Source organism: Bos taurus, chromosome 10, assembly GCF_002263795.3.
Source record: "Bos taurus isolate L1 Dominette 01449 registration number 42190680 breed Hereford chromosome 10, ARS-UCD2.0, whole genome shotgun sequence".
Lineage (NCBI taxonomy): Eukaryota > Metazoa > Chordata > Mammalia > Artiodactyla > Bovidae > Bos > Bos taurus.
This window is the reverse complement of record NC_037337.1, coordinates 29,054,691-29,081,572: the sequence shown is the minus strand read 5'-3', so window position 1 is coordinate 29,081,572 and position 26,882 is coordinate 29,054,691. Positions and strand designations below refer to the sequence as shown.

The 26,882-nt window shown below is 40.6% G+C and overlaps 1 protein-coding gene across 1 annotated transcript in view; it reads left to right on the top strand.

The window, feature by feature from the left end:
* The window catches only part of RYR3 (ryanodine receptor 3), a 558,656-nt gene that overhangs the window by 204,903 nt on the left and 326,871 nt on the right, over positions 1 to 26,882 (top strand). Inside the window, exon 3 of the mRNA XM_015473104.3 lies at positions 10,741 to 10,848. Coding sequence (XP_015328590.2) covers positions 10,741 to 10,848 — 108 coding nt within the window. The remainder of the gene's footprint in view (positions 1 to 10,740; positions 10,849 to 26,882) is intronic.

Below are 26,882 nucleotides of genomic sequence, written 5' to 3'. Positions count from 1 at the left end.
GGCTCTGCCTTTAAAGTATAAATACAATGCAAATAATTATGTATTATCAATGATAGAGAAGCAGTCCACAAATGAGCTCATGTCTGCTGTAGATGGATGAGATCATGTCTATGAAGCGCTTAAAATTCCTGAAATACAAGCTGTATGTCCCGTCTCTAGCCATCCTGATGTTCTCCCATGGAAAGTTGGTCTTATCCAAAGATTTCTGTACCCAGTTGGGCCAGATTGACCTGAAACATTTTCTGGAGGAGAGAATAATTTTCTGCCCTCAAGGGCTTGGGAAATCTTCTCATCCACAGTCTTTGAGTAGGACTCCACTGAGCCTCATGGAATGAACCCAGGTTGCCTGCATTGCAAGCAGATTCTTTACTCTCTGAGCCGCCAGGGAAGATTCCTTGGAGCAGGGAATGGCTACTTACTCTGGTATTCTTGCCTGGAAAATTCCATGGACAGAGGAGCCTGGCAGGCTACAGTCCATGGAGTCACAATGAGTCGGACATGACTGAACAACTAATACTTTCATTCTTTTCACACTGAGCCTCATAGGGAGATTTTATCAATCCCGTTTGAGGCACTGTGGTGAAATGGAACAAACGAGTCATGTAGAAGCCAGACCACTGGGGACAGAGTCCAGCTCTGTCCGTCACTAGCAGACATGGTGCCCACAGAGATGAGTTGGAGGTGTGGCTGAATTAGATGAAAAAGCAAAGGGAAGTAAGGACAGAGGTCCTGCAAAGCCTATAACTTAAATATTCAGCTTCAACTAGTGGAATTTTAAACAGAAAGAAAGAATCCACACAAGAAAATGGAAAAAGAACTCTCCCATCTTGTTCATTCATTAAATACAAATTCAGGTTCTGGCTCTGTGCCAGGAACTGCTTGCTCTTGTAACCCCTCTTCAGGCCGCACTCCAGCCTGGGCTGACCTTTTCCATCACAACATCATTTCTGGGTCCAGCAAACATAAAACTCAAACTGCTCAATTTAGCATTGAATATCAACTTTTATATTGTTTCATAAAGTCTCATGTATGGTAGATCTGTCTCTTCAAATAGCTTAAAAATTCTTTAAGGTTAGAAACCATGTCTTTCTCTTTTTATTCCCCACAGCAGGTGACACAGTTGTTGTTCAGTCACTAAGTCATGTCCAACTCTTTGCGACCCCATGGACTATAGCACGCCAGGCTTCCCTGTCCTTCACTATCTCCCGGAGTTTGCTCAAACTCATGTCCATTGAGTTGGAGCTGTCATCCAACCATTTCATCCTCTGTTGCCCTCTTCTCCTCTTGCCCTCAATCTTTCCCAGCATCAGGGTCTTTTCCTGTGAGTTGGCTCTTCACATCAGGTGGCCAAAGCATTGGTGCTTCAGTATCAGTCCTTCCAATGAATATTCTGGGTTGATTTCCTTTGGGATTGACAGGTTTGATCTCCTTGCCATCCAAAGGACTCTCAAGAGTTTCTCCAGCACCACAATTTGAAAGCATCACTTCTTTGGTGCTCAGCCTTCTTTATGGTCCAACTCTCACATCCATACATGACTATTGGAAAAACCATAGCTTTGACTAGATGGATCTTTGTCAGCAAAGTGATGTCTCTTGTTTTTAATATGCTGTCTAGGTTGGTCATAGCTTTTCTTCCAAGGAGCAAGCATCTTTGAATTTCATGGCTGCAGTCATCATCTGCAGTGATTTTGAGATATTTTTTTATTAAGAAAATAAAGTCTGTAACTGTTTCCACTGTTTCCCCATCTATTTGTCATGAAGTGATGGGACCAGATGCCATGATCTTAGATTTTTGAATGTTGAGTTTTAAGCCAGTTACTCACTCTCCTCTTTCACCTTCATTAAGAGGCTCTTTATTCCTCTTTACTTTTTGCCATTAGCATGGTGTCATCTGCATATCTGAGGTCGTTATTTCTCCTGGCAATCTTGATTCCAACTTGTGAGTCTTCCAGCCCAGCATTTTGCCTGATGTACTCTGCATATAAGTTAATAAGCAGAGTGATAGTATACAGCCTTAAGGTACTCCTTTCCCAATTTTGAACCAGTCTGTTATTCCATGTCTGGTTCTAACTGTTGCTTCTTGACCTGCATACAGGTTTCTCAGGAGACAGGTAAGGTGGTCTGATATTCACATCTCTGTAAGAATTTCCCACAATTTGTTGTCATCCACACAAAGTCTTTAGCTTAGTTAATGTAACCAAAGTAGTTGTTTATTTTTTAATTCCCTTGCTTTTTTCTGATCCAATGGGCTTTTTCAATTTGATCTTTGGTTCCCTCTGCCTTTTATAAATCCAGCTTGTACATCTGGTAGGTTCACATACTGTTGAAGCCTAGCTTGAAGGATTTTGAGCATTACCTTGCTAGCTTGGCACAGTACTTCATGCACATTGTTCAGTTCAGTTCAGTTGCTCAGTTGTGTCCGACTGTTTGTGACCCCATGAACTACAGCACGCCAGGCCTCCCTGTCCATCACCAACTCCCAGAGTTTACCCAAACTCATGTCCATTGAATCTGTGATGCCATCCAATCATCTCATCCTCTGTCGTCCCCTTCTCCTCCAGCCCTCAATCTTCCCCAGTATCAGGGTCTTTTCAAATGAGTCAGCTCTTCGCATCAGGTGGCCAAAGGATTGGAGTTTCAGCTTTAACATCAGTCCTTCCAATGAACACCCAGGACTGATCTCCTTTAGGATGGACTGGTTGGATCTCCTTGCAGTTCAAGGGACTCTCAAGAGTCTTCTCCAACACCACAGTTCAAAAGCATCAATTCTTCGGTGCTCACCTTTCTTTATAGTCCAACTTTCACATCTATACATGACTACTGGGAAAACCATAGCCTTGACTAGACAGACCTTTGTTGGCAAAGTAATGTCTCTGCCTTTTAATATGCTGTCTAGGTTGGTCATAACTTTCCTTCCAATGAGTAAGCGTCTTTTAATTTCATTGCTACGATTACCATCTGCAGTGATTTTGGAGCCCAGAAAAATAAAATCAGCCACTGTTTCCACTGTTTCCCCATCTATTTCCCATGAATTGATGGGACCAGATGCCATGATCTTAGTTTTCTGAATGTTGAGCTTTACGCCAATTTTTCACTCTCCTCTTTCACTTTCATCAAAAGGCTCTTTTGTTCCTCTTCACTTTCTGCCATAAGGGTGGTGTCATCTGCATATCTGAGGTTATTGATATTTCTCCCGGCAATCTTGATTCCAGCTTGTGCTTCCTCCAGCCCAGTGTTTCTCATGATGTACTTTAAATATAAGTTAAATAAGCAGGGTGACAGTATATAGCCTTGATGTACTCCTTTTCCTATTTGGAACCAGTCTTGTTCCATGTCCAGTTCTAACTGTTGCTTCCTGACCTGAATACAGGTTTCTCAAGAGGCAGGTCAGGTGGTCTGGTATTCCCATCTCTTGAAGCATTTTCCACAGTTTAGTGTGATCCACACAGTCAAAGCATATTGTTAGGTTCTCTAAATACTGGCTGACCACCTAATGGGGATGGGAAAGGAAACGGAGGATACTTGGGCTGATTTTGGCTGCTGGGCCTCCAGGAATTCTCCTTTTGTGGAGAACAGGTGTCATTCTCTCCAATTCCTTATGTTTTCCCAGATGAGCCTCCCTCTGTTGACACCCTCAGGGCTACCGCTATATCACCTTAGAGCCTTTATTCTCCCATCATCATTCTGTTGCCCAAATGGAGATCCAGGGAAAATTTGCTAAATGTAATTGCTATGTGTGTGGTTCTTCTAACTCTTGGGGTGGCTTGTTCTTCCTGAATTTTTTTTTTTTTTTGCCCTCTTTTGCCATCCGATAGAAACACTGACCATCTTCCCCTTCTCTCCTACATCCAATTCGTCACCAGATCTTCTCTCTCAACTTCTGCAGATTTTTCTAATTCACTACTTTATCTTCATGTCTACCACCATTACTTTACTTCATGTCATTGTTATCTTGTAAGTAGTTTATTGCAACAACCTCCTAACTTGTTTCTCTGCCTTGGTTCTAGCCCCTTCACACTGGAACTGCAGTGACTTTTCAGAGATGTACATTTGATCCTATCACTTCCTTTGATGTCACCTATTGCCCTGAAGATGAAGTTCAAAATCCTTGGCAAGGGACTCATGACCCTCAGTCTAATGCCTGCTTCTTCCCCAACCTCACTTCTCACCTTCTTTCCTTGTTCCTCTCTCCCACTTCAGCCCCACTCAGCTCCGTGTGCTTCCTCACACACTTCCTTCTCCTTCTGTGGGCCTTTTGAATCATACTCTAAAAACTGTCCATTTGTTTTCCCCATACACCACGAGACCACACAGCCTTAATGGGCAGGGATTATCCTTACACAAAATAAGAACTTGAAAAATTATATACATGAACATTTAAGAGAGTTATGGATGTTTGGACTTCACTGCCCTCTGTGGATAACATTTGACATTTATTTAGTACTTACTATGTGCCAGACTCTACATATAAGACTCTGTTTAAGTTCTTTAAACAAAAAAACTGAGTTTATTCTGAGGAGTAGGTACCATTAGATCTCTACTTTACAGACAAGGAAACTAAGGCACAAAGACACAAAGCTACCCACCTAATATCATTCAGCTAATAAGTGGTTGAACATAGATGGGACCTCAGGAAGTCCTGTATTACAACATTCGCTCTTAACCAATAACCCATTAATGTGTTCACAGAGTGTAGCATTGAGTCTTGGCTGTGTGAGGGCCAGATGGATCAACAGTAAATGGGAGCAGACCCATGACAATGAGAGAAGAAAAGTCCCTTGAATCTTAAGCTGGAGACTTGGGGAAGGGGCTCAGCCGGGCAGGTGTGTGCTCAGTGCAATATGTCTGCAACCACAGGCACCATCAGTCACGTGCTCTCAGATAGTCTAGGACACAGAGTCCATTTAAGAAGGTTTGAGTTGAGTTCTTGATGTTCTGTGTACTTTAAGAAACCAAAAGTAGAATCAGACACATATTTTACAAGATACCCACAATTTAGTGAAACAGATTGCACCGTGTGAAGAACTATGTAAGCCATAGAAGACTGTAGTTAACAGTGTAATGGAGAGAGGACAGCCCCACTTCTGTTAACTAATTCTTCTCTTCATTTCCCTGAAGGTTTGCCTCATACCAACTAGTACCCTTGTGAGTGTACAATGTGGGGTTGCTAGGTAGAAAAATGTTATGTGAAGCCAATAATAGAAATGTCAAATTCCCACCATCTTGGACTTAGTAAGCCCCAGAAAAATACTTGGAGTACCTAGATTAAGGGAACATGGAGGGTCCATAGGCCTTTTCTTTTGTTCTTTTCTATGTATTAGGGCTAAATGAATACCTAGTTCCTGGCTTAAACAGAGCCCTGGCATCTCAAGGTTTTCTGTAGGACATTTGGAAATGGTGCTTCTCTAGGCTGAGGACTGGGCTGCGGAGAGTGATGAGGAGCTATTTCAGAACAGATGTCAACAGAGCCCTTCTCTCCATGCTGAGAATCATCAAACACATGCCCCACGCCTGCCAGGCAGTGACTGAGGCTCAGCCTCCAGAGCACAGAGACAATGAGCCGGCCTCCTGGGGGCTCTTCTGCTGCAAACAAATTAGCTCTGATGGACCAGTAGCCTCTGCTCATTCTTGGGAAATGTGGAGGTGGGATCTCTGGCCGGTGCGGAGTTTAATTAAGGATGGCAGCTGGCGGAGCAGGTCAGATGGCTCTGTGCTCTGCACTTCATGTCACGAGTTGTTAGCTGCTTTTTGTTTTTCTCCACATATTCCCGTTGCCCTCTTCCTTCCCTTGCTACTGCCCACATGTCATTCTCCGTGCTCTTGGAGTGGTGTGTGACCTTATCCCTGAGTATGGAGAGTCCAGGCAGGACCACACTCTAGAGGTGGAAAAAATAAACTTTGAGGAAATGATGTAAACCTATGGGAGACACAGTGCTCTCACAGGAGATGCTTCCTCTCCATGCTCACTGTCTCTCTGTAAATGTACCCATTGGTACCAGTAATTAAATCACAACCATCTTGGGACTTTTACCTATTTTTAAACTTTAAACTTTTTATTTTGTATTGGGGTATATATAGCCAATCCACCTTGGGACTTTTAATATCTGGGGGGAAAAGAAAAGTTTAACTGGAGCCTGCCTAGTGTCTGGTATCAGGTTGGAGGATGGTGGTGCCCGAGGAGAATTCCTATCTTTGTCCAAGTAATCCAGACCAGGAGGGAAGAGAGCTGAGTCAGAATCACACAATCTTGTATAAGGACAGAATCTCTAGCACTTGGAGCTGTGAAAGTTTGTGTCTTAAAGAGACTGGACTACACGGGGTTCTTGTCAAAGTGAGCATGAATATCGGGGTTATTCAGTTAATTAACCCAAAATGCACCCCTTAAAGTACATTACACCCCTTTAAGTACAACTACACCTGCTGATGTTCCTGAATAGAAAAAAATTCCAAATCACATGTTCTAGTGAAGTGAAGGAGAAAGGAAAAACCCTCAAACCCTGGCTTTTTTGGCCTCCTATTCTGGGGACTTGAGATCCAGATAGACCAAGAAGTGGTAGGAGGAAAAACCTCTGTAAAATCTTGTGAGATGGCATCCTCTTTGGGAAGACTGAGTCAGACAATATACGTTTATGGCATATGATCTTTATGGAAATGCTTTATCATATTATTGTCTGCCACTTATAATGATGCGATATGTGCTCTAAAAACACTCCCTGAATGTGAAGCCTTGCCCTGCATCACCAGCTGTCTGCTTCCTCAAGTCCCATACAAATGAGTTAATTACCTGCAGCAGGAACAAACCTTGAAAACAAAGCAAGAAGTGTGTAAAATAAAGGCTGTTGTCTCCTGGTGGTACAATTTCTCCTTGGTTATATCATGTTCATAAAGAGAACTGGGCAGTTTCCTGTAATACCAGAATTCTAGGAAGTCTGGGTTTTTAGGATTTCTGACTGCAGAAACCCTGAATAGAAAAGCATTGAAGCGGCAAGTACTCAAAAGGTGAAGTTGCCCATGGGCCAGTAGCCTTTGGGATAGGATCGCAGATACTTGGATCAACCTATACTTGGTTGTTGTTTAGTTGCTCAGTTGTTTCTGACTCTTCATGACTCATGGCCAGTACCTCTCCAGGCTCCTCTGTCCGTGGGATGTTCCAGGCAAGATTACTGGAGGGAGTTGCCATTTCCTTCTCCAGGGGATCTTCCCGATCCAGAGATTGAACCCAATTCTCCACATGCTCTGCAGCACAAGCAGATTCTTTACTGCTGAGCCACTGGGGAAGCCCACTCTTGGCTTCTGTTCAGTTCAGTTCAGTCGCTCAGTCATGTCCGACTCTTTGCAACCCCGTGAATCGCAGCACGCCAGGCCTCCCTGTCCATTACCAACTCCTGGAGTTCACTCAGACTCACATCCATCGAGTCAGTGATGCCATCCAGCTGTCTCATCCTCTGCCGTCCCCTTCTCCTCCTGCCTCAAATCCCTCCCAGCATCAGAGTCTTTTCCAATGAGTCAACTCTTCGCATAAGGTGCCCAAAGTACTAGAGTTTCAGCTTTAGCATCATTCCTTCCAAAGAAATCCCAGGGCTGATCTCCTTCACAATGGACTGGTTGGATCTCCTTGCAGTCCAAGGGACTCTCAAGACTCTTCTCCAACACCACAGTTCAAAAGCATCAATTCTTTGGTGCTCAGCCTTCTTTACAGTCCAACTCTCACATCCATACATGACCACTGGAAAAACCATAGCCTTGACTAGACGGACCTTTGTTGGCAAAGTAATATCTCTGCTTTTGAATATGCTATCTAGGTTGGTCATAACTTTCCTTCCAAGAAGTAAGCGTCTTTTAATTTCATGGCTGCAGTCACCATCTGCAGTGATTTTGGTGCCCCAAAAAATAAAGTCTGACACTGTTTCCACTGTTTCCCCATCTATTTCCCATGAAGTGATGGGACGGGATGCCATGATCTTCGTTTTCTGAATGTTGAGCTTTAAGCCAACTTTTTCACTCTCCACTTTCACTTTCATCAAGAGGCTTTTTAGTTGCTCTTCACTTTCTGCCATAAGGGTGGTGTCATCTGCATATCTGAGGTTATTGATATTTCTCCCGGCAATCTTGATTCCAGCTTGTGTTTCTTCCAGCCCAGCGTTTCTGCATAGAAGTTAGATAAGCAGAGTGACAATATACAGCCTTAATGTACTCCTTTTCCTATTTGGAACCAGTCTGCTCTTCCATGTCCAGTTCTAACTGTTGCTTCCTGACCTGCATACAGGTTTCTCAAGAGGCAGGTCATGTGGTCTGGTATTCCCATCTCTTTCAGAATTTTCCACAGTTGATTGTGATCCACCCAGTCAAAGGCTTTGGCATAGTCAATAAAGCAGAAATAGATGTTTTTCTGGAACTCTCTTGCTTTTTCCATGATCCAGCAGATGTTAGCAATTTGATCTCTGGTTCCTCTACCTTTTCTAAAACCAGCTTGAACATCTGGAAGTTCACGGTTCACATATTGCTGAAGCCTGGCTTGGAGAATTTTGAGCATTACTTTACTAGCATGTGAGATGAGTGCAATTGTGCGGTAGTTTGAGCATTCTTTGGCATTGCCTTTCCTTGGGATTGGAATAAAAACTGACCTTTTCCAGTCCTGTGGCCACTGCTGAGTTTTCCAAATTTGCTGGCATATTGAGTGCAGCACTTTCACAGCATCATCTTTCAGGATTTGAAATAGCTCAACTGGAATTCCATCAGCTCCACTAGCTTTGTTCGTAGTGATGCTTTCTAAGGCCCACTTGACTTCACGTTCCAGGATGTCTGGCTCTAGATGAGTGATCACACCATCGTGATTATCTGGGTCATGAAGACCTTTTTTGTACAGTTCTTCTGTGTATTCTTGCCACCTCTTCTTAATATCTTCTGCTTCTGTTAGGTCCATACCATTTCTGTCCTTTATCGAGCCCATCTTTGCATGAAATGTTCCCTTGGTATCTCTCATTTTCCTCAAGAGATCTCTACTCTTTCCCATTCTGTTGTTTTCCTCTATTTCTTGGCTTGCTGCTGCTGCTAAGTTGCTTCAGTCGTGTCCAATTCTGTGCGACCCCACAGACAGCAGCCCACCAGGCTCTCCCGTCCCTGGGATTCTCCAGGCAAGAATACTGGAGTGAGTTGCCATTTCCTTCTCCAATGCATGAAAGTGAAAAGTGAAAGTAAAGTCGCTCAGTTGTGTCTGACTCTTAGCAACCTCATGGACTGCAGCCTACCAGGCTCCTCTGCCCATGGGATTCTCCAGGCAAGAGTACTGGAGTGGGGTGCCATTGCCTTCTCCGATTTCTTGGCTTAGGGGATGTTAAAACTTTACTAAAGGGAAAGAGTGAGCGAGTCCAACAAGAGGGATGTCATTTTTTTTTTTTTTTTTTTGAGGGCATTGAGGCTGAGGAGGAGGAAGAAGGTACAAACACTTGGAAAGTGAGGAGAACTTAAAGATTGCTGATTTCATAATATTTATTTAATAAATGAAAATGTTGTGAAGCAGAGGGCTTGTCTCTGCTTTAGCAACAGGTTTGCTTTAGCTTTTTAGTTGAAGGTTCATGAAAGCAATGTTATCTGTCTCTGAGTGTTAGACATAGTTGTGGGTGACTTCTGGCCCTCATTCCTGGTATTCTCATGGTGCCAATATTACAGGGGCGACAAAGGCTCGATGTGAAAGGTGAATGTAAGCGGTATTCCCAAGGGAAATGGTGCGTCGTGGAACCCGGTTGTAAACTCCTAAAGAGTAGTTATTTTTGTTTGCATGTCTTTGTATCTTTCTGAATACCAAGCGCTGTGTCTTACAGAAATATAATACTTAAATATTTGCTGATTGAAAATATTCTAATTGTGGAAAAAATCTGCAGTGTTGTCAGCAGCAGGAATAGAGTTAGATGTATGGATTTGAATCCAACTCATCCAAGTGTAAGCCATCACCTTGGACAGATGACCTACCTTCCCTGTGTCTTACTTTCCTTTGCTGTAAGCTCAAATACTAATAATATCTATACATGAAATAGTTGTGTGGGTTAAAGGAAATCGCTTAAAGCAAAGCACTTAAAACAATATCTGGCCTAGAAAAGTACTCAATGAGCATTAACTGTTACTACAGTCTACAGAGAAGGCTATCTTTGTTTTTGAAAAATGTTTGAGAATATCATGGTATTACCTGAGCAATGATGTAGAATGATTGCTGTAGGGATCATCAATTCTTATAGTTCTGGACATTTCTTTGTTCAGAAGTAAATGTATGTAGCTCCTTTTACACTGTGGTATCCAGATCTTCTGAACAAGTAAATGGATTCCCTATTTTGGTCACTGTTGTTGAAAGCCAGTTTGCTCTTGTCTGCTTACAAATTATTATGGATAAGTGATTTTCTCCCTTTGCTCCCAGCCAGACATCAGTGTCAATCAGCCTTCCCTGCTTCAATAAGGCTGTGTGTGTAGTGTTCTCCCATGGGTGCCCCCAGCCCTCACTCAAGTTGATCCTGACATCTTGGTCACTGTGCCCTTGAGACTTTGGGATTTTCTTCTCTTCCTACTTTAGAATCCAGCTTGAAACTCATCTTAGCGTGAACAAGAAAAAATCTGCCTTTTGTACTCATCCATCCATCCATCCATCAAATGTTACTTTGATTCATAGGCTCTTTGCCCTTGAGATGTTACTGCATGACTGATCCCCAACCGACATGAGTAGGCATCCTCATTCTGGTTTTATTTCCACAGTATGTTCCTCCAGATCTCTGCGTCTGCAACTTTGTGCTGGAACAGTCCCTCTCTGTCAGAGCCCTGCAGGAAATGCTTGCCAACACAGGTGAAAATGGCGGTGAAGGGGTGAGTACCTGAATTATGTCCTGGGAAGGGAGGGATTGGGACACACCATAGCCCAAGAGTACACACTTCATTTCATTCCTCCAGTTTTGAACTAGAAAACCTTGATTTTCCAGTTTCCTTGAATCCATCCTCATATTCCTCTTATTCAGCAGCCCTACTTCCTTTGGGTTAACCAGCTTCCACCAGAAAATAGACTAGACCACCTTAATGCTGCCTGAGCGGGGCATAGGTCATTGAACCCATAATCCACCAGGATATATGGAGAGGCTGAAAGAGCCTTGGGAAGGGGAGAGGGAGTTATCTGTTAGGCTGATTCTTTTTTCTTGGAAAAGTCTCATCAGAGATTTATGACTATGCCAATGAAGCACAGCCAGGTTACAGCCATTTGGAGAGGATTTCCTATAGAATTCAGAGTCATTGACATGTACCCAGATCTTCATGGTTTCACTAAAGATGAGCAAATACAGAGCTGTATTAAGTTTCTATTGCCAGTAAAATTGTTTCCAAGTCTTTAACTAAGGGATAATGGCCTCCCAAAGGTCTCCCAGGCAAGACATTGACTAGAGACTTCAGAATAATTTTTGACCCTTTCCCTAATGACTCACCTAGTTATATTCATTTATCATTTCAAATATTCTAACTCTATGGACTGAATATCTCACATGCAGACACCACTCTCCTACGCCCCTTAGATACTGTGTTAGAGGACTATCCTTTATCTTCTGGGTTATTACATCAGACTCACCACTCTGATTCCTTCTGTGCTTACCTCATCTACTATTTTATTTTCCCTAAGCTGACATAATGCTCTTCACAAAATATAGACCTAATCATCACACTTTACCATTTAAAAATTGTCTTTCTGCCCATTACCATGAATGAAATCCCATATTCCTTAACTGGGCATAAAGAACTTCAGGATTTGAGTCCTGCTCACCTTGCCTGTCCTGTTTCTCACCACATCTTCCCAAACACCCAGTGATCCAACCACATGGAATTATTTTCAGTTCCTCAAACATAACCATTCTCTTTGCCTCAGATCATATGTGTCAGTTCTTCCCTCCATTTAGAACAGCTTTCTCCTTCTCTCTCTCTCCCCTTATATGATCTTTACTTCTCTTTCAAGGAACAAGTCTAAATATTAGGTCAACGGAGAAGCCTATAAGTTGACCCTGAAATTCTAGGATGGGTACCCTTTCTTGAGCAATGGCCAGTGAAGTGTTCTTACTACTGTGTGCTATAATTACAAGTCTAGTTCTTTACACTCTGTAGTGTGTGTAGGTAGGAATATTTATAGGACCTAGCACAGTTTATTATTTGACTTGAATGAACTCATATATAATGAAGTGTCTCATTGGTGGTAGAAGAGACAATATCTGTAGCCCCAAGGGAACCAATATTTACATTTAGGTCATCTTTCAGCTCTTAATGTGATCTTACATAAATCTTTTAATCTCTTGGGACCATAGTGTTCTTATCTATAAAATTAGGAAGTATAATTAATTTGCTAGGGTCCTTAACACCAATATTTGTGATTCTTCACTCTTTTGGCTTAGAATAATATGCTTTCATCAACCACCTGAAAATAGCTTTGCTTTGTACCTTAGAGCATAAACACAGGTGAGATTTTGTTCTTTTCAAGTTTATCTCTCCCTGACATTGACCTCAGTACCCCCAACCTTTCGTCCTTAGGCACACACCCTCAAACATTTCCAACTCAGTGAAATAAATTAGTTTTTAATTGCTCACTTTTCCTCCAAGATAATTAACTCATGATTTATAGACATCTTTGGTGAGGAAGACCTGGCTGATTTGGAATATCACCACTTTCAGTGTCAACCAAGATCAGCTAGACCCTGCCAACATATGGCCCCAGGATAGAAATTGGGAAGATAGAAGCTATGCTCACTGGATAATTATTTCATGGGCATTCTCTTGTCTTCTTTGTTCACAAATTGCATTTCTAAGGACTTCTTTTTCTTTACCATCTAATTTGTGTAGTTCAGGGAATCCTGCAGGTGTCAAAGTCAACTAAAAAGTTCTGGTTATAATCCATGCTCTTCTTTGTTGCCAGGAACTTAAATAATAGTCTTATCCTGGTTTGTCTTTTGAAAAAGAATAACTAATTCATTTTCCATATAGAATAGAACGCCAGTCTAATAAGATTGAATGCATAGTTTTGGAATGTATGTCTAATACATACCTATAATTACCATCATGTTCTAGCAGAAGTTTACTCCATGTAGTTATATATTTCAAGGACCATCTTTAATTTACAATATTTAAAGACCAATAGGTTAAGTCTTATTGGAGGATCCAGTCTCTTTGAAAACTCCAGTCTAAAATAAACAATCCATGACATTTTTATGGTTAAATAGTCATTGGATAACAATCACCATATCGAGTCAGACTCTCAAATTTCCCATGTACTGTATTGCCATTTTGTGCTATTTTACCAAAGAAAAGACTGAGCTAATAGTGATTTCCCATCCTGATATATTACTTCTATTGTAATTAATAACTGGAGATCTTAGAGCTGGAAAGAAGAGACTTGAAAAGAGAGCTGGGGCACAGATAGGAGAGGGTGCTGTCTTTAAATGATTTAGATTTTATTATTTGTTGGTGGCTCCACTAGTTACCCAAACAGCAGCTTCAGTTGCTAGAACCCTCTTGGAACTCGCTCACAATTCCATCTGGGCTCTCAATCTTTATTATGAGGAATAATATTTTTCATACAACCTCTTGAGTCTGAATGTTTTGCGTTTCTGAAGTGATTGCTGTATGCACTTACTATTAGTACTTAATTTGATTTGAAATGATAATGTTCAGCAGGGGAGAAAAAGAAAAAAAGAAGAAAAATCAAGAAGGAAGTAAGTTAACACAACAGACCATAATGATTCTCTGGGGAGCCAAGGGATGTTTGAGTGGGTTGACACCTCCTCTGCATGCCAGTCCATTCTGTTTGGGAAGAGACATTTACTGCTTTTAAATGGATATTACTTACACTAATGATCATCACTACCACCAGACGGGATGCTTTGAAGAGTATCATTTTTCCTCCTGGGAATAAATTGGTCTGTGTGTGTCTGTTCACTGCTGCACAGCAGTTGGACTTTTTAAAAATGATATTTGTTTATTTATATGATGAGCATACAGAAGTCTTTCTGCAGGGATTGGTGGTTCTGCAGCAATTCCTTTCAGTAACAAAGAAAACAGAGGTGTCCACCTTGGTTGAACAACAGAGGGTTTATTATTGAAACATCCTTAGCTATAGCCAGTAGCAACTGAGAGTCAGCTTTATGTTGAAAAGGAAACTGAATGATGACAAGGCCCCAGGGGGGCAGAGGATGTCAGTGCCCCTCAGAGCCCACCCTCGCTAAGCTCATCCTTGGGTCACTTTACCTCTGGTTAAATCCTATCTGATGTTATTCTGGGGAATATTACCAAGAGATGGATGCTTGGCACTGTAGCCAATTAAATAGCTGGACTTTGATGTAAAATCCCTGCATACAAATATAATATATTTTTACATTAATGGAACCTACAGTGTATGAGGTCCCCAGCCACCTTCAGCAGGACAGGGAACTAAAAAGGATGTCACATCTCCCTCTGAGTCCTCAGTCTTCATCATCCTATAACAATGACTGAACACAAAACTAGCAACATGTGCAGTGAGAGAAGCTCCATTTTTGGAGTCAGGTTAATATGTTTTCAGTCCAGGCTATACAGGAGCAAGTGACTTCTAGGACAAATTGCTTCCCCTTTCCGTACCTGACTTTCCACACCTTCAAAATGCAACCTCCCTCCTAGGATCAGGTGAGAATTACATAAGTGTTGACAAGTGCCTATGGGTGTGGAAATGAATATTGGTTCCTCTTTTCATCTCTGGTCTGCTTTCTCCTGTCACAGATCCTTCAGGCATACTCAAATGCCTCAAAGGAAGGAGATTCCCATGCTATATGACCATACCATATAACTACAAATGAATTTTGACATGAATGAAGATAATGCTTCTAAAAATGAAAGACCTTGGTTAACACAGTTACCAGCTGCACTCCTGATAAGGGCTCAGGTTTTCTCTAAAAGTTGACCTAATCACTGTCAGACTTTTACTACTTAAAAAAGGGAGATGCAATATATGTAAAAAGAATGAATGTTATGGTTGTATAAGATCATGCTTGACTTCAGATTCTAAAATCTCTAGAATGCAAATACACAATCAGCCTTTTAAACTTGATTGGGAGATGTGACCTGGAGAGACACTGTTTCTGTAAGAACCTCTCTCACAGATAAACTCACTGTGAAGGGGTCTTTTAATTCCCCGTATTACTTATGAGGGAAATCAACACTGAATATTCATTGGAAGGACTGAGGCTGAAGCTGAAGCTCCAATTCTTTGGCCACGTGATGCAAAGAGCTGACTCATTGGAAAAGACCCTGATGCTGGGAAAGACTGAGGGATGGAGGAGAGGGGCTAACAAGGGTGAGATGATTGGATGGCATCCTTGACTGAATGGATGCAAGTCTGAGCAAACTCCAGGAGTTAGTGAAGGACAGGGAAGCTGGTGTGCTGCAGTTCATGGGATCACAAAGAGTCGAATATGACTTAGCAACTGAACAACACTTAATTATGAGATGGTCCCTCTAACACGAAGAGGAGCTTCAGACTCCTTTCACTTGCCCCTGTCTTTGAGCAGGGAGTACTATACACAGCACAGTTGCTCAAGAAATGCACACATGTGGTGGCACATTTGTCATGCTCAAGAATGACATGTTCATGCTTTCTGAGAAGCTAGAGGTTGCCTCCTGGCATTGTGTGACCTTCTAAACAGCCAAGGAGGCATAATCTTACATATTGCTGTATTCACGTAGATTTTATTTAAAGTATGTGTCGTGAGATACATTGTAGCCAAGTTCAAAGCATTCATCCTTCTTATAAAGTCACAGAAAATCTAGTCACAGAAAGGTGACAGCATCATTAAAAAAAGAATCTGCCAAAGATGCACCTCCCCTGATGTGGTTAGGTAATGAACAAATCAAAACAGATGCTGAGGAGGGCAATTAGAAGCCTGTTGTCTAAAGTTTGAATTTTGGCTGTGCCCAGATTTAAGACATCTTGTGGGAACTTCCAGAATGAAGAAGGCCAATCAGAGCCTTACCTCTTTATTCCTGGGGCCCTGAGATCCCCCCATCATCTGTATATTACAGAAGAGAAGGGACAACCCCCATCAACCAGAGGTCACTTCTCAGTTTTCTGAGGTTTTAGTCTTCCCTCCGTAATTGTCAGAAAACAGCTGGAGTGAGAACTTACTTTGGTATGTGTGTGGGGAAGGGAACAAGACTGAGGGAGGAACTATATACACAATTCTAAATAAACTTCATCCCCATTGCTGTTGTTTAAAAGAAAGAAAGAAATTTGATGAGTCAAATCTAACAGGGGGTGTTAGTTGCACCTTTAAAATAGGACACATCAGATTTTCTTTGGAGAAAAAATACAAAGAAACCTCTGCCTGTTTGGGGATGTCAGTCCCAGGACTTGCCCATATATGCCTTACAGCGGGGGTAGTCAGAATGTGCCAGAATCACCACATTAGGTTTCCAAGTCTGGACTTCCTTTGTACTGGGTGGTGAGAAGCCACTGCGCCAAGCTCTGCAAGTGCCTCCTTGGTGCTCCCACTCAGGACCTCCCCTCGCCAGTGCCAGCGCCTGTCAGGTTGTTCATCCTGGGGATGTTACCCAAGCCTGCCTGCTGCCTAACTGGGAAGATCCAGATACCACAGTGTTAAATTCTTGTTTAACTTCATCCTGCTTTTTGTTTTGAAAGGAGAAAAATAACATGCTGATTTCAGATGCTTCCACTTCTTTTTTTAACCTATGGCTGGTCATCCACACCCACTATTAAAAAAAAAAAATACTACTTTTGTATTAACAGAATCACCAAACCTGTTTGGTGAAATCCCTCTTATATGCAAAAGCTTGAGTTTATATATCAAAACCTCCTCTTGACAGTCTGCTCCATGTTAGAGTCTGCTCACATTTGCGAATGGCAGCCTGTTTTGGTGACAAAGCTGTGTCAGGTGGTTTAGCCCTAGAACTGCCACCTACTGGAGTTTTGCATGTTAAGTCGCTTCAGTCTTGTCCGACTCTGTGACCTATGGACTGTAACCTGCCAGGCCACTCTGTCCATGTGATTCTCCAGGCAAGAATACTGAAGTGGGTTGTCATGGCCTCCTTCAGGGATCTCCCCTACCCAGGGATCAAACCTGTGTCTCTTATGCCTCTTGCATTGGCAGGCAGATGCTTTACCACTAGCGCCACCGGGGAAGCCTTCCAGTGACAATAGCCCATCACTAATTGTGGAAACATTAACTTGTTTGTATTAGTCGTTATTCTAGAGACCCTGGCTCCCATAATATTCGGTAGATGGATACATGGTTTTATTCTCTTTCTTTCTTGGTGTGAACAGAGAGAATTTTTCAAATTCCATCCATAACAGCAACCCTAAAGCTCTAAGTGATGACAACATGGTTTTAATTTTTTTGGAGACATGAATAGCCTATAAATCTTCTTATGGAAGAATATGAGAGGTATTTTATAGTTTTGACAGAATTTCTTTCTTCAAGAGCCAGATATCATTTTCAGAAATTATACAATAATGAAACATCTCCAAACTAAGGTTTTTAATGTATTTTTTTCACAGACCAAATTGTCATCAAACTATGCCCGTTCTCTTCTTTCTTTCCCCTCCTTACTATTCTCTCATTATGCTATTTTATAATTTCATGCTGATATAATGGATTTAAATGTTTCTCTGATAAGCTAATACTAATGAAAATGTGCACAAGTAACTCATATTGTTGAGCTGGCCTTTCAATAACATGATATCATTAAAATTTGCCATCTGGGAGACTTTACTTCATGGTAAGAAAACTCCTCTTTGGTAAAAGAATAAGTCTAATTGGTTGCTTGCAACATTTCTAAGAAAAAGAAATTCCAAATTTTCTGATGTAGGTACTGACCATAGTCCTTGGGTGGATTTTCTTGCATAAATATAATTACAAAAAAAAAAAAAGTGCTACAGACAAATTTAGGCTACAGTGTGTGGCTTGTTTGCCAGTTTCTTGATGACATCAGCATGGTACTGGAAAAGTAAAAACAAACTTTTACATCTAGTGCTGCTGCTTAGTCCTAGCTAAAATCACAAAATATTCACTAGGTAGGAATTTTATTCCCATTGGGGTTTTTGCTCTTCTAAGTATCAGCAGATTCCTCAGATGACTTGAACACTTTCAGCAGGACTGGTCCACACTCAAATATACATTGACTGTTTTGTGTTTGATTTGCTAGCTCAGTGGCCTCTTGGAATGGGTATGTTATTCACTCCTTTACTGTATGTGTCTTTGCATGGACAGCTGACTCTAGCTGCATTTGTAATGAGCTAGGCTTTTCACTTGTGAGTGTTCAAGGCCGTTTCCATCCTCTGTGCCTCTACAATTTAAAAAAGCACCACTGCACCACACACCTCAATCTGGTGGAATTAGAGGTGCCTGCACACTTAGAAATTTGTTGCTAAGAAACCTGTTAAACTGCTGCTCTGAAATTACAAGGATGGCTTGCCTGTGGACTCATTTTTTCCTTTTCCTTCAACATATTGAAGTTCAGTTCAGTCACTCAGTCGTGTCCGACTCTTTGCGACCTCATGAATTGTAGCACGCCAGGCCTCCCTGTCCATCACCAACTCCTGAAAATTGTTTCTAAAGTCTTTTTCCCTCTGACTATGGTCTAGACGGCCTGTGGCCATACGGTTCAAGTTTGTAAGGTGACAGAAGTGTGCAGCCTTGCCTTACTCCAAGCTTCTCGGTGCTTCAGACTCACCTAGTCTATTATGCAAGTCCAACTCTGCTCCTCTGGAAAGCTGGAATTCATAATAAAAATGGAAAAAGCTAGTTGGATACTTCCCATTTTTCATGCAGCATCCCCAAAGTGAACCAGCAGAAGAATCAAATGTTAATTTCAACAGTTAAGAATAACCATTAAAGTTAACTAGCTTTTTACATTTATTCATATCCTGAGTAGAAGCATTTTAAAGTGAAGAGGCCACAGAATTAATTTTTAAAGCTCCAGACTCGATCAAATCTACTTCTTTCTGAATATAATGTTTCAGCTTTATTGGAATAGCCTTCTCTTCAGTGGATTTTTTTTTTTTCATTCTGAAGTCAGTACCTCCTGCTTAGAGTAAATATGCCTGTGTCATCCTGGGGTTATTTTGCTAATGTTACATCAGCTTGGCTGATGTTACATAAACCCTGAAATTCCTCTTATTGTTGCTGTGGACATTCAAATGCTCTGGGAGTATAGTCATGTCATAATGACCTAAGTTATCTTAGAAAGCTTGAGCTTCTTTCCCAGGGCTAGACTAGATGTAGTTTTCAGTGATTATGTACGTTTGTGTGTGTGTGTGCTCTTAACATATTAATTGCAAAAAATTAAACATCTTCATTAAAATTTCTTAGAGGAGTGAGGAAGGATTGGCATACTTAAACTTTCTCTGGAACATACTAAGAGGTAAATAGTTGTATTCTTACATGCGATATTTTGAAGATAAATTTGCTGAACTTAAAAAAAAAGAAAAAACTAGTTGAAGAGTCAGAGATGAATTTCAGCTACATTTTTAGGAATTTGATTTAATCCTAAATTGTGGAATAGTTGAATTAGGGGAAATCTTTCAAGAGACTTGCTTACCTTTTAAAAATGAAGCACATTTGGAAATTCAAGAAATCCTGGGAGAATCGGAACCTTTCAGGTGATTTATTAGACTTCCCTTTGATTGTGAAATTTACCTTAATAACTAGCAGGGTTTAAATTATATTTTTGTAGGGAAAATTGAATGAACTAGAAGAAAAGACCTCTTATTTATTTTCATTTCATGAAAGCTTAATGTAAGCACCTATTTGGAAATTCTAGTAAAGAAAAATTTACTTGATCTCAACTGGTGCTTTAATCCTCACTGGAGTAAAAACCATGTAGCCAGTGTCCCAATGCTATGATTACTAATATTTGGTTTTCAAATGGAAGGATCTGGAATGACTAAATGGAATCAATGGAAAGAAAGCAAGAATAAGAACAAGGTTTCGGGAGTTTGTATGATAAAAGTATTCCCGCTCTGTAGAAGAACAGGAGGAAAGCTAAAGGAAGGATGTATCTTTTTATCTGGCATCTCTGGTAGCTGAGACTTAGGCTGGTACTGAGAGGGAGAAGGGAGTGGCTGAGCCTTGTTCCTCAGTCTGGAGATACTGCTCTGGTGGGAGGGAGTAAATGCAGGACTAGAAGGGGCTGGGCATTCTGGCCCAGGCATTGCTCCTCTCTGGGCCTTGTTCTGCCCCTTTGCAAAATGGGGCTTCTGAACTACACTATTGACTCCTGAGCATCTTTAGACTCTCTTCCAAGACAAATGTCTATCCATGAGGAAGAATTTGCAAGTCATCAGGGAAACTTGGAAATAAAGACAATGTATGAATTGTTTCCTTAAGCAAAGTTTATAAATGGAAAGGTCTGCCTTTCTTATTTTCTGTGATTGTGGCATTTTTAAAAAATGTTTTACTTTTTATACCATTTTAACTGTTATACTGCATTTACAGCTACAATATAAAACATTGGCTATATTCCCCATACTGTACCACACATCCTACACCCAGCGGTTTGTACCTCCCACCCAACTGGTGACCACTAGTTTGTTCTCTGCTTTTGTGAGTCTGCCTCTTTTTTGTTATATTCACCAGTTAGTTGTGTGCTTTAGATTCTAGGTATAAGCGATATCATACAGTATTTGTCTTTATCTGACATATTTCATTTAGCATAATGATTATGTCCTTCTTAGTATTTTATAACATAATTGTAATAAAGCTAGTGTATTTTCTTTTTGAAAATTGTAGTGATAATAGGGGACAGCTTTCTTTTTTAAAATGCAAAATGTATTGGGCCAAATATAAGATGGGCAACCACGGATGATCCGTTTTGGTCCTATTGTTGAAATTGCACCAGTTCTTGAACTTGTGAACCTCTCAGGACTGTCTTCATGTACAGCTTGTGGACTTTATATTCTAAGTAATTCCAGCCAAACACCAGACATGTGTTTTGACTTATTTCCAAAAACTGTTTTGATGAAACCCAGAGGGTCAATGCCCTTGTTGGTAGTAGGCACTCACATCTTCCTTAGTGGATTACTCTGGGTCTTAGCTCCATGATGGAAGGAAGGGGGCTCTGAGTTCCCGGGCACCAGTTGCCTGTGTTTTTGGTATGGAGAGACAAGTGAAGACAGCACATTATTAAGAATCACCTGCTGCCATTAGTGATGTGGAGCTAGAGGCTGGGTTCCCTGCCTGCATTTCTCTGCTGTTCATCAGCTTTTATAAGGTGGAGGGCAGTGGGCAGGATAACCAGGATGTTGCTCCTGAGAATGAGTTCAAAACTGTGTCTGGGTCAATGTGGCCAGCCCTATGCAGGCTTCTGCGAAGAAGAGCCTTTGGGAATTTGCTTGAGGAAGTGTTTCCTCTTCCTGAGCCCCCTGAGTCCTGCTCTCTGGGTGGGGCTGGGCAGTGATGAAAACTTATGGCTTGATCACTACCAAAAAATGCCTGTTTTCATGTCTCTGGTGAAATATTAGAAAGGTAAGATGAATGCATGGCTTTTTTTTCTTTAAACTATGTGTTTATCTTTAAATAGTTGTCCCTTTTCTGAAGCTTATGACTTGGTATCAGAAGTTTTCAAAATTACAGCTGGAGTACAAAAATCTCTAGATTTTATCTTATTAGTGGATACAGGTGACTGAATTATCATTCTTGAGGCACCTTTAGTCAGGCAAGCAGGTGGAGCTATCCGTGGTGCTGATTCTGTAGGTTAACGCAGCTCACCTCGTGTTCATTCAGTTCAGGACACAGCTCCAGGGGCGAGAGGACCAGGCCTTTTGCTCCAATAATTTGTAGGACTGTTTCTCCATGTTACAACCCCAGCAACTTTACCTTATACCCTACCCTTGTGGGGATATTTCCATGTCAGCTTGCTAAAGGGACTCTTGGGAAACCCTGATCCAATTTAGGATTTACACAAATTTTGGAAAAAAATAACCTCATGTATTACAGTATCTCAAATTCACCATTCTTTCTCTCAGCCTTTAACAGGGTCCAGTAACATGTTTCTATACCAATTTCATCCATTTTCAATAATGGGAAAAATGGAGGGTGTGTATTTAACAAGATGCTAGCATTTTCAAACCTCTTCCTCCCCTCAGGGTTGTAAATTTTGTGGTGAATTCAACTCCTTATTCTACTCCTGCATCGTACCCAAGCAGGCCTCAGCCCTAGGTGATGCTAAGGGCCAGGGGGTGGTCTGAGCAGCAGGAGTCACAATTCTCTGACCCAAAGTGATTGGCCTGCATCACCAGAAGAATGAGCAACTGCTGTTTCCAGTTCATTGTTCCCTCTGGGCAGCCACTTCAGTGTGTAGGGCAACAGGGATACACAAATCCATGATTTATTGGCTACACTCATTTCAGTCAGTGTCGGTGGAAGAAACAATAGGACTGTGGTACTCCCAGGCCCTCTCAAGGATGCAGTCTCTTACAGACATAGAAAACAAACTTACGGTTACCAGAAAGGGGAGGGGGAGGAAAGAGAAGTTAGGAGTTTTGGATTAACAGATACACACTACTATATATGAAATAGACAAAGAACAAGGATCTACTATACAGCACTAGGGAACACTACTCAATATTTTGTGTTAATAATAACTTAAGGGGAAAGAATCTGAAAAAGAATGGATACACACACATACACACACACACACACACACACACAAAACCAAATCACTTTGCAATACACCTGAAACCAACCACAACATTGTAAATCAACTATATTTCATTTTTTAAAACATCAATGTTCTAATCATAAGGAAAGTTCCAATTCCTTGTCTCAAAACCTCAGTCTTTTCCTAGAGCACAAATCCCTCTTAAAATTTTAACTGTGTCTCTCCTACAAATGGAGCTACCCAGGCCATAGTTGCTTCACCTCTAATGCTATTGACTTAGCTGGTAATTTTTTATTAGATTTTATTAGATTGAGCTGTTCCCAGGGCAACCAGGAATAAGCTCACTTGCTGAATCCCAGAGCTAACAGGTCAATTGGCAACTGATTTCTTGTTTCACTTAGTTTTGTGTGTGTGTGTGTGTGCTTGCAGGAATATAAAATGCTCCTGGGTTCTGCCAGTCCTTTTCCCCCATTTTTCTGCCTGTCCATAAGGACTCACTGACTTGTATACTTTTTTCAAAAATGCATTCACTTCATTTTAATCCTGTTAATGAACCTTGAGATTTTTCTTTCTTGTGAATAATAAAATATCAATCAACATTCACAACATTCCTTCAAATTTACACTTGTCTTTCCAAACGTATCCTCCTATATAAAAGGAATCTATTTGTGTCGTCCTTTTTATTTCATTTATTTATCCACTGTAATACTCTGCTACTAAACTATAGTTCAATAGAAGAAAAAAGGCTCCATTTAGTTTCTTGCATTAAATTATGGTGAAAACTTGCTTAAATCTCTCCTCTAAAAGGTGATATCCTGATTGTCGTTTATTGTGAAACATCCCAAATGAATTAAGAGATTTCCACACTAGACATTCACTCTTGTTTCATCCAGTAAGGGCTACTTTAGCTGATACTCAGGTCTAGCACAAAACAAAGGTAAACAGCCATCCCCAGATGATCTTGTTTTTAGCGTATATACCTATGTGTATTCCTCCAAAACAAAAGACATCCAAATCTGTAAGATCTATTTTAAATATACTCACTTGATCTAGGACAGGAGTCTCAGGTTGAAGCCAGTTTTTTCCTTCAAGTCCCAGGGTCCTCAAGACCAGGGAAGGCTCAGACTCTACCTCCTACACATGGTCCCCAACCTCCTTGAAGCTGGGACCTCCTGACTCCAGAAGGTCCTGTTTGTGGTTCATGAGGCCTTGTGCACCATTCTGTCCCAGATAGAGCACCTAAAATTCTTCATAACAGATTTTTTTTTTTTGAAAAGTGATCCCTGTGGTAGTTCACCAATAAGGGACAACTTGGGTCACCATGTTATTATAATCAGTGCAAGAACCAAACACACAACTCCAGTGTTCTCCCACTTTCTAAACAGACTTTCTACTTTCTACTTTTGTTTAATAATCTAGTGAATGAAAAATAACATCGATATAGGGCTATCATAATTTGAGCTTAGAATCCCTGCTGTAAGGCTGGTAGGAGCTCATGTGTATGTTATGGTGACACTTTCATATACTGTGTCATCGCATTCCTGCTTTAGTATCATCTTAGACTCACACCTCTCTTCAGGTACCTGGCATGTCCCAAGATGCAGCCTTCACGTTCTCTGTGATGCCCAGACCCCGTCTGTGTGGCCCAAGGCGGTGCTCATGAGCCCTTTTAGCTCCCGCTGAGGTCTTTGACAGCAGCCTTGTTTCCTTGCAGGTGTACGGTAGCCCAGGCCCATCTTAAATTTTTTTCTTTTTGATCACAGACATGAAATTGCATGACTCTTTAAATTCATAGTGAATAATATTAGAGATTAGATTCTGTGGTGAGAGCTGTGTGTTAGATTGACCGCATCATGACTGGTAGGAAGGAAGCATTCGTATGATACTGAAAGGAAATATTACTTATAGCACATGGTGATCAAGACTTCATTTTTATGAAGAACATGAATTTAAAGTTCACAATGATAACTCTAGTGTAATTTCAGCCTTACTTAATTTTTCTGCCTTATTAAAACATGAGCACTTGTGAAATTATTTTTGCTCTTTGAGGTGACAGGTTTCCTGTGACACTGTATTGGGCTGTCCTTTCTCCGTTTATTTAAAAAGCACTTAGGGGATCCTTTTGGTATATCCTTTCCCTCCTCTGGTTTCATGGCACAATTTTCTAGTGTATTAAGGAAGATCTTGAAAGTGCATAAACAGGTATATATAGAAGCATATTGATTATTAGACAGTGATAAATTACCACGAATTTCTTAACTGCTTTCAATCGAGACTCTCTGTTCCTCTGAGTTTCCCTCTCACTGCAGACTCTGTAGATAACAGAGTTACTTCTTCAGGTTTCTGAGGATCTTTCATAGACAAGCAGTGATCCCTCCCAGTGTAAAGAGGAGAAATCCACTGCAGTATTCTTTTTGTTGCTGTTGTTGCTTAATTGGGATAGAATTGATATACAACACTGGTATTCACTGAGACAACTTGGCATACTCGTATTGGAAAACAATTACCATAGTAAGTTTTGTTGATATCCATCACCTCTTATCCACATTATTATAATTTTTTTCCTTGTGACAAGAACTTTTAGGATTTACTCTCTCAGCAACTGTCAAACATACCATACAGTAGCGTTACCTATAGTCATCATGTTATACACTGTATCCCCAATGCTTATTTATCCTAAAACCAGAAGTTTATACCTTTTAACCAACTTCACCCAATTCCACCACTCTCAATCCCTTGTCTTGGTAACCACAAATCTGATATCATTTGCTATGAGTTTGAGTTTTAGATTCCAAATGTAAGTGAGATTATACAGTATTTGTCTTATTTCATTTAGCATAATGCCCTCAAGGTCCATCCAGGTTGTTGCAAATGGCAGGATTTCCTTCGTTTATGGCTGAGCGGTAGTCCATTCCACCACGTTTTCTTTATCCATTCACTTCTGTTGATGGACTTAGGTTGTCTCCATGTCTTGGAAACTGTAAATTGCTGCACTGGACATGGAGAGTGTGGATATCTCTTTGACATAGCCTTTTCATTTCCTTCAGATAAATACTCAGAAGTGGACTGCTGAATCATATGTTAGTTCTATTTTAATTTTTTTTTTATTTAAAATACTGTTTTCCACAGGAGCTGCACTTCTTTACATTTCCATCAACTGTACACAAGGGTTCTCTTTTCTCTGTGTCTTTGCTAGCATTTATTATCTCTTGTCTTTTTGATAATAGCCATTCTAACAGCATAAAGTGATATCATAACATTTCCCTAATGAAGAAGTGCTTGTACCTCTTCATGTACTTGGCCATTTGTATGTCTTTTTGGGGGAAAAAATGTCACTTCAAGTCCTTTGCCCATTTCTTAATGAAGTATTTGGAGTTTTGGAGGTTGTTTTTTTTTTTTTTTTTTTCCCTCTTGCTATTGAGTTGTCTGAGTGTTTTATACGTTTTGGAGAGTAACCTCTTATCTGATTCTTAATTTCAAATTTTCCTCCATTTCCATTTTGTTGATTATTTGCTTTGCTGTGAAGACATTTTTATGTTTGATATAGTCCCACTTGTTTATTTTTTAATTTTGTTGCATTTGCTTTGGGTTTCATATCCAAAAACAAATCAAAACATTGCCAAGACTTGTGGCAGGAGGCTTTTCTCTAGGTTTCCGTCCAGGGCTTTTGTGGTTTCAGGTCATACATTCAAGTTTTTAATCCATTTTGAGTTAATTTTTGAATGGTGTAAGATCATTCTTTTGCATGTGAATATCCAGTTTTCCCAGCACTGTACTGAAGAGGCTGTATTTTCTCCACTGAGTATTCTTGGCTCTCTTGTCATGTATTGGTTGGTCATATATGCATGAGTTTACTTCTGGGCTCTTAATTCTGTTCCATTAGTCTGTCTGTCTGTTTTTTTGTCAATACTATACTGTTTTGATAAAAGTTGTAATATAGTTTAGTTTCATACAAATTTCAATATTATTTTTTTCTATTTCTATGAAAAATGCTATTGCAGTCTTGGTTAGGAATGCACTGAGTCCATGGATGACCTTGAGTAGTATACATATTTTATCATCTAATCCATGAACACAGGACATCTTTCTATTTATCTGTGTCTTTTTCACTTTCTTGCATTATTGGTCTTGTATTTTTTCAGTGTAAAATTTTTTTACTGCCTTGGCTACATTTTTTCCTAAGGATGTTGTTGTTTGATGTTATCATAAATGGGATCATTTTATTTCTTTTT